Genomic DNA, 14485 nt, shown 5'->3' on the forward strand with positions numbered 1-14485 from the left:
CATGTGCATTCAGACATGATTTACCGCTCTCTATGTGCATTCCGACACAATTAACATTAGGGCTTCCCAAACCTGAGAGGATCCCTACTTGTCACATATACTTGTATTGCCACTTGCGATATTACTATAGTGAAAGTGGCAGCCAGCCAATTCTATCGAAATTCGTTGTCCTTCAAAATCTTGTCAAAACAGAGCTCAACATGCGCTTAGAAGGGTGGGCGGGGTATCGTTGTTTGGTGGGCCGATCCCGGTGATAGTGCAGTCTAAATTTGTGCACCACAGGGGCAACTGGCTATTGTATAAACCAAAATATAGGTCGAGTTTCTTTCCCCAAGAAATGCAGCTACTAAAGTAGCGCCTCGTCTTATACAGCAGTTTTTAGCACATTGTGAGTCATTGTCTGGCAAAGTCAAGGTCAGGGGTCGACCTTTATTCTGGGCCGACATATATTCTGGTTTATATGGTGTGTGCCACTGGTCTTTAGTTGCTTTCACTCTTATATCTTGTCACTAGAAACATTGTCTTACTTATTAAATCTTACTTTTTACTTACTACATAAATATAAACACTGCAGCATATAATCTCTACATAACCGTTCGCTACGCAGCACTTACATTATTCATACAACCATTCTCTACAAATCATGTGTGCTTCGCATTACGTAGACATCAACTACAGTTGAGTCTGGCAAAAAAAAATTTTTTTTTTTTTTGCATAGTAGTGAATAAGCAGCAGCTCAGCCTGACTGCTTACACTTCCTTTGTCCATGACTTGGGGGCTATATGTTTCAATTCCAACATCGCCTTCCTCATTTCATCCTTGCTGCTTCACCTTCATTTCCCCATGTAAAAAGACACAGGCTTTTATAGCTGTTTTGCTGTTTAGGCATTTGGTATCTCTTTTTTCGTATGGGATGTTTACTCACACTAAAGCACACTTTGCTGTGAATTCATGCACACAATTCTTTCTTTAAATCCAATTTGCAGAATCAAGACAGCATCAGCTACAAATGCCGTTGTGGAACATGAGCTGTTCTTGGCCGCCTCTCAGACTTCCTCCGCAATTGACCACGTCTTTCCTGGAGGCCACTTGGTAGAGAATGTGAGCAAGCTTATTGCCTCACTTTTAATAGTTGGTCAATTTAGCATTTGCATTTGAAAAAAAAAAAAAAAAGCCTATTGCATCACCTTGTGTGGCAATAATTTATCACTGTGTTTAATTTGACCCAATGCGAGTGCATTCTTGTTTTGTGTGCACGAGTCCTAGTGCAGGCTTGTTCTGCTAGCTGAAAGCACATAACAGTGCTAAACTAGTTCTACATGAAGAATGAGACTGTTATCAGGCTGTCTATTTATCATAGAAGGTTACAGCGCGGGACCGACGAAGACAGGAAAGGCACGCAAAAAAACACACACAATGCTGACTTTCAATAATAATGTTGAAATGTTGTCAATAATGTTGTCTTCATCGGTCCCACACTGAAGCCTTCTACGATGTATAACCAGCAAGCCCAATTGGTTACTCTGCTCAACTTCTATTTATGTAGCTTCGTCGCATTGTTAGTCATGCCAGTAACATGGTAGATGACATTCGGTGTGCGCAGTTTGTACTCAAAGCTTCCTCTCAGGACTTGCGCTGTAAAAGATTCAACGTGGCTAATACATAAAAGGAAGTACAGCAGCAATCGCAAGTGATGCATCTGACATGGCATTGTTGTAATCATTCAGTCCCTCGTATTTCCAGCTCAGGAGATATGGAGATATGGAAACTATCTAGATAGATTGAATCTTAGGTGAGCATATACCAACTTTTCAGTTTCATGCAATATTGTAGGAGGGGAGTTAAAAGAAATGTTGAATTATTGCCTACATATTTAATGGAAGCTAAAAGCCTCGTGCATGGGACTTATGACCAGCGTGTATAGTACAACTCCTGAGTTCTCCTACTAATCCACTTCAAGCCACGATCTCAAGTGAATGTTCAGCTGTTTAATTGTACTTTTTGCTAGCATGACAAATAATCTGTAAACTAATTTTATGTCAATTGTTTTATTAATAACAGTAATGATTCTATCAATGAAACATTGACCAAGGGGGTGTACAATAAAAATGACTTTGTTTGATTAGGTTCTTACCCCCCTGTACATTGGGCAGTGGCAGGGGACAACAGGCAACTAGCTCAAGGCAACTCAGTATTTTATGAAACAAAGGTAAATACAAAATGAATATTTGAGACAGCTCAAAAGGTAGTCAAAAGACATAATGAGATATGTGTTGATGTAATAGATATGTATTGATGTAAGTAAATAGAAATGAGTTGCAAAGTAGCTTCACAGAGTTTATTGTTTGAATATGAAATTTGCATTTCTGCTCTTGTTCAACTCTAGAAACGTGAACGTGTTCAATCCAGCACATTTTCTTGGCATGGCAATAGATATATACAAACATCAACTTTTATCATTTTTGACGAGCATGGCTGTATCTTTTAAGTCATTGTGGCTATATTCCTTGTTTCATTGGCATATGTAGATCCTGCGATCCTTGGCAGCATTTGGTTTTAGTTGCATAGGACAGCGTGATTTCTTGCTTCCCCACTATCACCAGACAGCATGTGATTAATGCCTTCAGCAGCATGAAGTGTAAGCCATGTCACTCTCTCTGGTGCCAGACATTGGAAAACTTTGTGAAGTATGGAATTAAATGGAGGTGCACATGAAGCAAAAGAAATAAAAAACAAAAACAAAAATAAACAGCAAGTTCTCACAGCAGAAAGCGCCTGCCATCTTCTAAAAAACAAATTATTTTTTACGCACTTGTCATTCCAAACTTATGCGCTTTCCAAATACCTTTCATACTTACATGTACTTACAGTAGTACATGAGGCTTTTGCATCAACTTAGGCCATAATGCAAGAAGTAAAATTTGACTAACATGACATTTGTGGCTCGGTACTGAACATAGAGACAGGCACAAAAGTTCACAACTCCTACTATAGTACTCTTGTGGTAATACTTGCAAAAAAATGAAACCTACTTTCTGGATATGTATCTTTTTTGCAGTCATTACTGTAAATTGAGTCACTGGCATTTTTTTTTTAATGAAGATATAGAATCACATGTCTAGCTGGTCACAGGATGTATGCTAAAATAATTGGAACAATTTCTACATGTAGTTGCAGACACGGCAGCTTATCTGTGACCTGGTGGCTAGTGTCCGGCAGCTGTGCCAAGAGACAAGAATCTTTGCCTCTGAGAAGCTTGAAGAAGCGGTAAGGAGCAGCGTTGCTGTTCTTGTTCCATTGAAGTGTTGCAACATTGCATTGCTTCGTAATTTCTTATATTATTAATGGGCTTGTGTGTCATGTTCTGTCTTTATGCTTGAGTTTGTTTAACTGTTTTCGATAGTGGCGGTACGCTTGTATAACCAGGAGTAGTGTGCCTCTTGTTCACTTCTTGCAGTGGTGTTAGCATAATTTGTCTAATCATTGGTGTTTCTGGCTTTATTTGCTGATCTAGTGCAACACTCAGCCTAGGAGGCTTTGAAACACCACATCAAGTATTAATTAAAATTCCTCTGCTATCATTGCTGTGTAACATGACTTGCACTTTACTGGCAAGACTGTCATAGAGACGGAACAGATAGATGGTAGATGGGAAAGAGATTATGCACTAGGTTGATGCACTTACCTATATTTTCTAGGACAACACACATACTGTGTGAATGGTAAGGTGATTGTTTTCTATTGCAGTGCCTCTGACAAGACACCAGACACTTGATTATTGCAGTTAGCACACTTTCAAAGTCATTATTGATGCCTTGATTGCTCTGCTGTGGGATTGACTCTTGTGCATCATTATTACCATTTACTATTATAACAGCTTTAAATTGCAATTAAGTTGCGGCCACATGATAATGAAAACTTCAGCTCACTAACACTATATGCTGCAGTTGTAATTAAGGACACAAAGAGTTTCTTTTCTAGCTGCGTAATCGAATATTTTGAACAGTTTTCATGAGAAATGGCTTTGGGAAAGATTTTGGGATGTTGTAATCTTGAGGCAGTTGGCATATTTAAGCCATGATGATATGTAGAAGTGGTAATAGTGAGAACAATTCTGAGAACAATTATGGGCTGCAGTGATGTTTATTTTGTTAACCTTTATTTTTTGAATGCTTGTACTCTTGAGATAAAAAAGTTCTAAGTCATAAGTTCTGGGTGCCACAATTTCACTGTACACTCTATATCTTGGCCCGGCTGCGTTTTGTAACTGTCAATCTAATTTTTCATTCTGTTCTTATCTTATGTTATACTGAGTAGCTGATCCCAGCGATAATGGCAGTGTGTAGCCTATGACAAAGGGCAAATGGACTAGAAAATTAAAAAAATTGTTGAATAAAATATGACCCATGGTCTACCATTGGTGCAAAAAAATTTGCAGCACTGTTCTCTAGGCTAAGTTTCGTGGACTGATAATTCTTTGAAAAAAAATATAAATATCTTTGTGCTGTAGACATCCAACTCTAAATCCAAACATGCTGCCTGACCACAGGGCTGCAAGTACTGCAGTGCACCTATCAATTTCAGGCCAAGTTCCCGGACGAGAATAAAATACATTTTTACCGTACATGGCACCCATGGTCCACAAACTTTTGTTTATGAAAATTCAGTGCCATACATATGACATATATAAATGCACATTGCACTTTCTGTAATATATACAGTGTGGTCTACTGTTAAAGGACCAACTTAATTCATGATCAAACTAATACGGCAGCAACATCTCTTCAACTTGCCTCTCTTTTATCTGTGTCTCTCTCTACAGAAGCTACCCCCGCAGTTGGAGGAAAAGTTGATTTCTACAACTGCTACTGTCGAAGACGAGTTGCGCAAGTGCTTCGACTTGCAAGGCACAGGAGACGATGAGGTGAGGTTGATGCTTTTTTCTTTTAGAACGAATCGACACTGTGTCTTGTGGTGGCTGGTACAGCACTCTCTTCCTGTTTTTGGATTACTGCTTAAACATGCACCTTACTAAATCAGTGACAAAGTGCAGGTAGATGTTGGTTGGTATTGCGACAAAATATAGCTGCTGATTTTATGTATTTTTTGCTTGTGTCACTTATTGATTACTGTATACTCTGCTTAAATAGTGCATATACTGAGCTCCATATATGCTGGAAAAGTGGTGTTACAAGTAGGAAAAAGGTAGCGTATTGTACATATGTCCAAAACATGGCCAAAATGCAGCTTAAAAAGTGAGTTGCACAAACTGCATAAGTGTACCACCTACTAGGCGACGTACATTTTCACTCAGCGAGCATTGCTCTTGTCTTGTTGCAGTCCTAAAAAACCTGGAACAGAGTGCGGGACAGCTATTCCTATGATTTGCACATATGTGACTATGTGTATGCCTTGATCAGAAAACATTCTAAATGTATGTCAACTGGCGGAATGTGGTCTCTTTCACTAATCTTGTGGGGTTAGCCTAGCACTTGGTTGTTATGAGACAGTAACGATTTGTGCATTGCTTCATTCTTGACTTACATGCTTTTAGTCTTTTGTGCTTTCCTTCCCGAAAGTGCATCTGCTCTTTAAGCCTTGCTTTTGCCCATCCTAAATAAATGCTGATTGCATGTTCTCGTGTGAGGGCTGCTTTGCTGCTTAATTCTCACCTGCCTTTGAGCTGCCTGCATTTTTGAAATGAAACATTTGCCTCTTTTTGTTTTTTGTCCCTGCTTTGAAACCTGCATGGCATGAATTATGCCAATTTTTAAGACACTGCTGTTAATTGAAGAAGCTTTTTCTTGTCGACTTTTCTTACTATAAAGCATTTTGTACTGCAGTAAAGAGTAAGCTGCCCTCATGGTATATACTGGTGAGAATAACAACAAGAATGTTTTGGACCCGCCGGGGTGGCTCAGTCAGCTAAGGCGTTGCGCTGCTGAGCACGAGGTCGCGGGATCGAATCCCGGCCCCGGCAGCTACATTTCGATGGAGGCGAAATGCAAAAACGCCCGTGTGCTTGCGTTGTAATGCACGTTAAAGAACCCCAGGTGGTCAAAATTAATCCGGAGCCCTCCACTACGGCGTGCCTCATAATCAGAACTGGTTTTGGCACGTAAAACCACAGAAAGAAGAAGAATGTTTTGGTGGGATGAGGTGTAAAGCCTGTACAATGGGCATATACCTGTACAAAACCAAGCCGTATTTCTCCTATGTTCCTGAGAGGAAGATTTAGCTCATAGAAAGATCAAGAGCAGGCTTCAGCCCTGACATGTTTATCAATAAAGTTACTTCCTACTATATTTAAGCAAAAGCCTCAGTTGTTGCAGAAAAAAAAATGAGCGTGTCAGTTTTAATAAATGATAACAGTCAAGTTGATCACTTAAGTGTGGCAGAGTGTCCTACCTGACCATGTCAAGTGTGAATATGGTTCTTGTGGCGCTTTTATAGCTTCTGAGCAAACATATAGTTATCTGCATTAGCACTCTTTAGTGCAGTGTTCTAGTTTCAACTTTGCAGAGAAGGCTTGTTGTCATTAGCCATCTGTACCCTCGGCTGGCCGAGCTGTGATGTCAAAGAACTCAACACGTACATGCACCCAAATATTGTTTAACAGAAGGGTCAGCAAATACTGTAATGGCACCTGCAAAAATAGAGAATGTGCTAGTAGCAATACCATAGTTTTCTAGCTGATGTTTTCACACAGTTGCCTAATCTGCTGAAACTACTATGGAAAACCAGGCCACTGGTTTTGTGTGTCATGACACATTGTTGCCTCAGAGTTGTGGTAGGTGGGTTACTGTTAACAAGATTGGAATAGTCAGTCTGGTTGCAGGAGCCAGGTTGTTTTTATATGGTCGCTGGGGGGCTGTCTTCTTTCTCTTGCAGTTGTATATTGCCCCACCTCCTTCTTGCATTGCAGCTTTCGCTATCTGATGCACCGTCATCGTGTTGCTTTCGATTGGCAGCCCACAGCAGGCTGTCTGCTCCGAGACAGCCTGTCTTCAACGCACTGAGGCCCCAGGGCATCCTAACATCCACTGCAGTTTTTCTATCCCAGCTTGTGCCTCAGTGGCATGAGTGACACCCTGCGAGCACTGTTTGCCAACCAAAAGCAGGAACATATGTTCTGGCTAAAATCAAAAGAAAAGTTGTCATGACGAGGCCTGTGCTATATATATATATATGTATATGTCTGGCTGTGAGCTAAATAGAAGTAAACTTGACCAAATAATGAAATACATAATGTGCATAACATGTAACATTGATTTTATGTTCTGAACAGGATCATGTCTGTATATATTATAACCCTGTCACGTACGTGCATGTTTTTGATAACCATTCAAACCAGTGAGCCTTGTCGGCTCCAGAGTGTGAGCTCATACAATGGGGCCATTGAAGCTGATTCATTTTAGTGGTCATTGGCTTTAGTGGTCATTGAAAATATGCATGTGAAACAAGCATCAGTCGTCACATTTCATGTTAGTTTTCTTTTTTGCCAGCTCTTGCACAGTAGTCTGTGTATATATGCAGCGTGCTTTGATATTGATCTGAGCTGATGAAGAAGGTCATTTGATGCTTGTTGCACACCTTACTGCATGTTCATATCTAGCCAAAATTATTGTTGGTTCAATTCATTCATGCCCCAAAACAAAATTCAAAGCACTGCAATGACTTCAACCCTATAAAAGCCAACAAATTTATTTATTTATTTATTTATTTATTTATTTATTTATTTATTTATTTATTTATTTGTTTATTTATTTATTTATTTATTTATTTATTTATTTATTTTATTCATTCATTGAACGAATAATTTTGTTGTTCTGTATTTTATACCACTCCCCTCTGTAATGTCTGTTGACCCTGAGGGTATAATTAATAATAAATAAATAAATAAATAAATAAATAAATAAATAAATAAATAAATTCATTCATTTCATTCATTCATTCATTCATTCATTCATTCATTCATTCATTCATTTAGTGATCCATTGCAGCAACTCTCATAGCCCCTGCATGGATTTTAAAACTAATCAATCATTCAACCAATAAAAAATTTCTCTGGCAGGCTTTAACTGATGATTTGATTTCTTTGAATGATGTGTTTTTACATAAACAAGTTAAACCTGCTGAGCTTTTTGCTTCATCAGAGTGGAATATGAAAACCAGGACTGCTGTACGCATTTTCTTTCACTCATATTGCATGTTTTCAACCTTTATTTTTGTGTTATCTAGCATTGATGCTACTGAAGTGAGCCAAAAAACAATTGCCTAGTTTATCTTCCTGATACAAACTAGCTCCCATTTGGATGCCTCCTAATTGTTTAGCTTTGTCCTTTTATTTCGCAGTTCTTTACTTGTCTTTAATAAGGCATAGTTTAATGTAAATGATTGTTGCCTGAGTGCTCGCGATATTGCAAACATAAAAGAAAAGCTTATAGGGGCAAAATGTATGTGCTGTCTTGTTTGTGAATATAGAAAATACTGTATCTAATCAAGCCATTCCAGTCTGGAACTTTTCTTCATAAGTGGAATCTCGATTATACGATCACGGCTAATACGAATTTCCGGATGATACAAATTTTTCTGTCGTCCCGGCCGAGCCCCATTACTTTGCAACGTGCTCGAGAACGGTTGTTACAAATCGATTTTCGACCTGCGTCGGTTGATACGAATAAACGCCGCCCCACCGACGGCCGCGATAGAGAGCAGCGCGCAGTCACACGCTTTCTCCCTTTCTGTTTTGGTGCGGAGGCGCGGACACGGTGCCGGACAAGCGCGGAGGCCACGACTGGGCGCGAAGAGTTTGAAGCGGTGGCGCTTTTGTTGCTTTTGCGCTTTTCCTTTTGTGCTTTTCCCCACGCAGGTGTGGTGAAGCGCGGCCGCCGCAGCGAGCGCAGGTTCGTGCGGTCTATCGCTTCAACGGAAACTAAGCGGCGTAAGGGCACAGCGAATACAAAGGTCAGAGCCATGTGGAGATCGCTTTCAAGATACGGTGCACGCGACAACACCGACAGCCGGCACAGGCGCAAAGTACAAGAACGCATTTGTTGGCAGAGTAGAAGCCGCCCCCCCCCCCTCCCTCCCCTGCTGCCTTCCCGCTTTGCTCCTTTCGCGTGGGGGATTGCGTCGCCAGTTACCCTTGCACTCGTTTGCAAGATATGCATTTGGTGCCGCAGCCACAGCGTCGCCCCCCCCCCCCCCCTCCCTCCCTCCCATACCCCCACAGCCTTTCGCGCGACTAAAGTCGCGTTTGCTCTCCGCTGTGCATTCCCTCTCAGTGAAGGCGCGCGTCCTCCGTGCGTTTTCACTCGCACATACGGTGCGCGGCGACGATCGCCCTTAGACTCATGCTCAACGTAGTAGTAGTGATTTTATTGAAGAAGAAACATCTCATGCTCCTCCTTCGCATCGCGCTCGTTGATCTCCTCTCCCATCGGTGGGCGCACTTTGTTGAGAAGTGTACTCGCTACCGCCCTTGTCGGCGAGATTTTCCCGCGGAAGCTGCATTATAACTGGTATTTCATCTCAGGCGGCTGCACTGTAAGTGGTATGCGTATACAGGGAGTTCTATGGGAGGGTAAACGGGAGTCGGAAAAGGTCGCGTTGTAGCCAGTTCTGCACTATAAACGGTTACATTATAAGTGGTCTGTACTGTAAATGCTTTTTACGTGCATGTGCCTGAGTGAGCTCACCTCTGACTCTTTAATTTAGCTAGCTTTAATTGTGTTTCGATGATACGAATTTTGACTAATGCGAATATTTTTCGTGACCCCGTGAGATTCGTATCATCGAGATTCCACTGTATAAGGTTTTATATGTGGGATAAAACAAATCAAATCACAAAGGTTTGCCAGCTGAGGGGCTTATCTCCTTTTCGCTGTTTTTATGCTTTGTGGATCCACTTAATGGAAGGTGCATTTATTTCCCCAGCTGTGACATTTACAACCCCTGCTATACTATACTGAATGCAGCATCAAGAATGAGCTTCTCCTTTGAATACTGAATTGTGGCAGGCAAACAGAATATATGTAAATGCAGTATGAGCCTTTTTCTAAGATCTATGAAAAAGCTTCTACAACCCCTGAGCATGCATAGTTGGTCAGTGGGCACAATGCCACTTCTGTGCTTTTACGCACTTTTGTAATTGCATTACTTGCGTTCTCTCTGGCATTCTGTATTCCTTTGCTAATCACTCATGTGACTCAAACTGCAATAGCGTTATCTGTGACTGTGTTGGTTGCTAACAGCAGCCTTAGAAGCACACTGAATCTATCATCTTGCTCAACTTGGACACCTGATAAATTAACCTTTAACAGTGCTCACGGTCCTTGAATGTAAGTTAGAATTATTTGCTTTTTACTGACAAAGTTAAAATGTGCAGCATTGTACATGGGGCATTGCTTCAGATTACTGAATAGTTGTTTTGCACCTTTTGTGTACTCTTAACGTTTTTATGAAAGCTTTAGCTGAAGGTTCTGCTGTATGATCGAAAGGGGCATGCAATATACCTTAGGCATGCTCACTTTCATGGCCCTCGGCTGAAGTCAGTCTCCCACCGTGCCTCCCACATGACATACTGCTTTGGGTGAGGCAGTTGCTTTCAATGAATATCATGTTCTCATTGCATGGCATGTGTTGCCTGTCTATTGCGCCCTTGCTGTATTGCACCCACCATGCTTGCACTAGTTTTCCTTTGGCCCGCTTTCCTTTGCCCTAGCATTCTTGGTGTCAGTGGTCTCCGCTTCATCACGGCCACCTCTGCAAAAAGAGGAAAGTAGGGGAGGTGTTGTGAGCCAAAGTGTACTGGGACATTGGCATAATTTTGTTCAAATATCAGTAGTGCAAAAATATGTTTTTGTGCATGATATAGTCAAACCTCATTATGGTGAAATCGCATCCAAGATGAAAATACCTTAATTCTAACCGCTATTCGTTATAAGCAAATACTTGTTACATGCTGATATCAGCAAGAAATGTTTTAGGTTTACTTTGTTACATCCGATAATTTGGTATATCTATGATAATTATATTGAAGTTTGACTGTAACATGTAATGCGTAATATTGGCGGGAACCATTAAGACATGTCCAGTTTCTCGTTTCTTGGACAAAACAGTCCTCCCCTTGCTTAAATTGACAGCCAGGCTTTGCTGCAGTGTCAGCTATTGGACTGAAAAAGGGGCTAGTAGACTGCAAACAAAGGTTACATCCTTGAGTTGTTGTTAACCTGGCATCCCACTTGCTGTCATTCCTCACGCATCAGCAAGAGCATAAGCGGCCTCGGAGTCTGTTCAAGCTGAAACTGAAGCGTTCCAAGACAACTGCTTCATCTTCATCATCCTCCACGTCGGTGACTCAGCCACCCGCCAGGACAGAACCGTCTCTCTCAATCAGCAGCGGAGGTGGAACAACTGACGATGGCTCAGCAGGTCCCATTAGTCTAATTCCATGCAAGAGCGGGCCCAATTGTGGCACACCAGAATCTGCCACCTCTCCGCCTCCCCCACTGTCCAAGTCGCCGACTGTAGCACCCAAGTCACCGGCAAAGTTGTCGCAGCATGGATCTCCAGAAAAGTTGGCAGTCATCGGTTGTCGGCCAAGGGCCTGGTCGGCAGAACAAGTGGCAAGCTGGTTGGCAGAGATCCACATGCGAGAGTACCAGGAGCACTTCCTGCGGCACGACATTCGTGGCCCCGAGCTGCTCAGCCTAGAGAGGCGTGATCTCAAGGTATGTACTGTGTACTATGCACCCAGAATGCTCTATGACTTATGCACTCCTGATTTAAATCTTGGCAAAGAACATTTATGTTAGCTTTTCCAGTGCTTATAAATGCTTTGATCTCTATTGGTGGATGCATCATGAAACGATTCAATAAACGATTTCGTAATGATGATCTGTACCTATTGTAGCGTCATGCTTCTTTGCAATAAGCAGAGATATGCTGCACTGTGAACTTGATAAACATATGTATTGACCCTTTTGTCGGCGCTCCCGTGGGCGCTGCCATGTTTGATCACGTGGTGACGCGTCCATTGCTTGCTTCATCTGCCTCCGTTGCCTCCATGTTTACAATGCAAGCGTGTGACGCCGGTGCGGCGCAGTAAACCTCTGTTTTGACGCATATCATATACGGTGACTGCGTGGACGACACGAAGCTTCGGTCACAGCTTTAGAGGACATGCAAGTGCTTTCAGAGCTCATTACGCCTTGTCCAAACGGCGCGAGCAGCGTATATAGTGCTTGTACTTAATGCGGGGCTAGAAATGTATTCCAAGCTGTCCAAACTTTCCGCTCATGAATTAAATCAGGATCAGTGTGCTCTTTGTTCTTTATTTGGCAAACATTTTGAAGCAGCGGCTTGTCAAGTTTCTGACTCAGTAAAGTTCCTCGGTTCCTCAGTGCGGCCGCTATCTGATTGTTTATTTTCAGCCTATAATTGCTCGCTGGTGTGCTCTGCTGTGATAGATTTGTTCTTGCTGCACACAAAGCTTGGAATATAAATGTTCGGTACTTTGTGGTAGCTTGTAGCAAAGACATATTATCGCTAGTCCCTCGGTTACTCTGTGGACCGTCACGAAACGTTCAGTTTCCAACATTTGTGTCTTGTCGGTGTAGTCGCCGTCACTCATGCTTGGGCACATTGATTCAAGTGTACGCCCATTATTGTGTAGACCCATTATTATTGATACGTTGGTGATAGGGTGGGCGTAAGTTTACGTGCGAGTAGGGGTGGATGTGTGCAGATAACGTGCGAGAAACTTACTATGCCAGTAAGTGGCGCAAACACACTCGTAAGTGCTGAGGTTCCGGAGTTGAAGTCCTTTCTTTGGAGGTTAGCTATACAGTGCTGGCAGATGAATTATCCTCAGGGAAAGCCATGCATTGTGAAGGGCCGGCAACACAGGCAGTCCTTATGTAGCATTGGCGACACAGGTTGATTCCATATGCGAATCACTATTTTTGTAGCTAACTACTGCACTTTATCGTTACACATTTTGCAGCATGAATTGGGCACAGTGCATTTGCGAACACCCATTTGCATTTCCGACAGCTGATCGCACAGTAGCTGGGCAGAAGCAGTAATGGTTTCGTATTCGTGCGCACTCGCTGAAGCAATGTATGGCATGTCGCTGAAAGCGCCATCTCGTTCGTCTAGAGCAAACTGCTCCGCGAAAAGGGTCAATAGGCTTGAACAAATATCAATTTCTTAGTTTGAAGCAAATAGTAATTAGTGTCAAATAATTTCATAAAACCTTGACATAAGAGCCAGATGTTGACAAATCTAAGAAAAGTTGGTTTACTTGCAAATAGGAAACAGGTTTATCTCTGAAGTCAATTTATCTTCAAACTGCCATTAATCAGATATTTTCATGCAAAATGTAATCTCAACACTTCTTACAACTCCAGCTGTACATAAAACTTGTTTACAGGCTCTTGCTCACTGTTGTGCTTCAGCTTAGCTAAAATTTTGAGGTGGTTGAGGCCATGGGAACATTTCGCATTCACCCATCGTGCGCCATCGCAGTGCTGTGAAATGCGACCTTGACTGTGTGAAGCCGGCAGTTTATGCTGTGTTGCGCAAATTCAGCTTGTTGCTTTCCGTCTACACACAAGCTTTGCAACCGTTCCATTCTGAAAGCGCACAGACAACAATTTTTTTTAAATTTAGCTGTAAAATCGGAGTGCGAGTCATGCGCGAATTTCGACTTGAGGTGTGGCTTCACGGCAGTGCAAATTATGCCTTTAAGTGTGGTTTCGTGATGATATCATGTGGACAATTCATGCATGTGCGAATGGAGGCTGTTCTTACCGTTATTCTGGCGCTGTATGCAGTTATCTTTGAGGGTTACACGTGCTGACTTTTTTTTTCTGTCTTTCCAGGGTGTTATAATTGGGACTGCGGCTTATATGCCGAAAAACATGCAGGTTCATTCATTTCGAATACTTCTGAAACATCAAATACTGAAATTAGAACCAAAGCAAGTATCAAATAACACAATATTAGATTGAATATTCTAAAATATTGAATGTTCACAGAAGCCTACACATGTATCACGATAAAAATTCCAGATTACTTTGCAAGAGGTGTTTTCCCATTGCCACCTGTCACAGTGGCTCACCAGCTGTGGCTTTCTGCACCTAACTTGTGGTGATGAATTCGATGCTTGGCTGCAGTAGCCACTTTTCAATGGCGGCAGAGTGCAGACACTCTTGTGCCTAAGGTGCAAAATTAAGATCCCCAGGTGGTCTATCCTGGAGCTCTCCATTACAAAATCTCTCATGGACCCTGTGTTACTTTGGAAGTAATCATTTTCTCGTATTCCAAGAAAATTCATCATTTTCTAATGTTGACACTAATGCAGAGATCTCGCAAATATGGCTCGCAGGCTGCAAGCCATTGTGCATGTCCAACAGGGCTCTTTTAAGATGAAATTTTAGCCTAGTGCCAAAACTGCTTTCCCCCTTCAAATGCATGT

General features: G+C 41.9%; 1 protein-coding gene across 4 annotated transcripts in view; it reads left to right on the forward strand.

Annotated features, from left to right (window-relative positions):
* LOC119443125 (diacylglycerol kinase eta-like) overlaps positions 1-14485 on the forward strand; it is a 307015-nt gene that overhangs the window by 279343 nt on the left and 13187 nt on the right. For 3 of the 4 annotated variants that reach the window (XM_037708278.2, XM_049662588.1, XM_049662590.1), the window contains 4 exons: positions 987-1101; positions 3172-3267; positions 4823-4924; positions 11271-11735. In XM_037708278.2, coding sequence (XP_037564206.1) covers positions 987-1101; positions 3172-3267; positions 4823-4924; positions 11271-11735 — 778 coding nt within the window. Of the gene's footprint in view, positions 1-986; positions 1102-3171; positions 3268-4822; positions 4925-6925; positions 7778-11270; positions 11736-14485 lie in introns of those variants that run through there. The other variant, XM_049662589.1, reaches the window with a different exon arrangement.

The sequence above is a fragment of the Dermacentor silvarum genome, chromosome 2 (assembly GCF_013339745.2).
Source record: "Dermacentor silvarum isolate Dsil-2018 chromosome 2, BIME_Dsil_1.4, whole genome shotgun sequence".
NCBI classification, from domain to species: Eukaryota; Metazoa; Arthropoda; class Arachnida; order Ixodida; family Ixodidae; genus Dermacentor; species Dermacentor silvarum.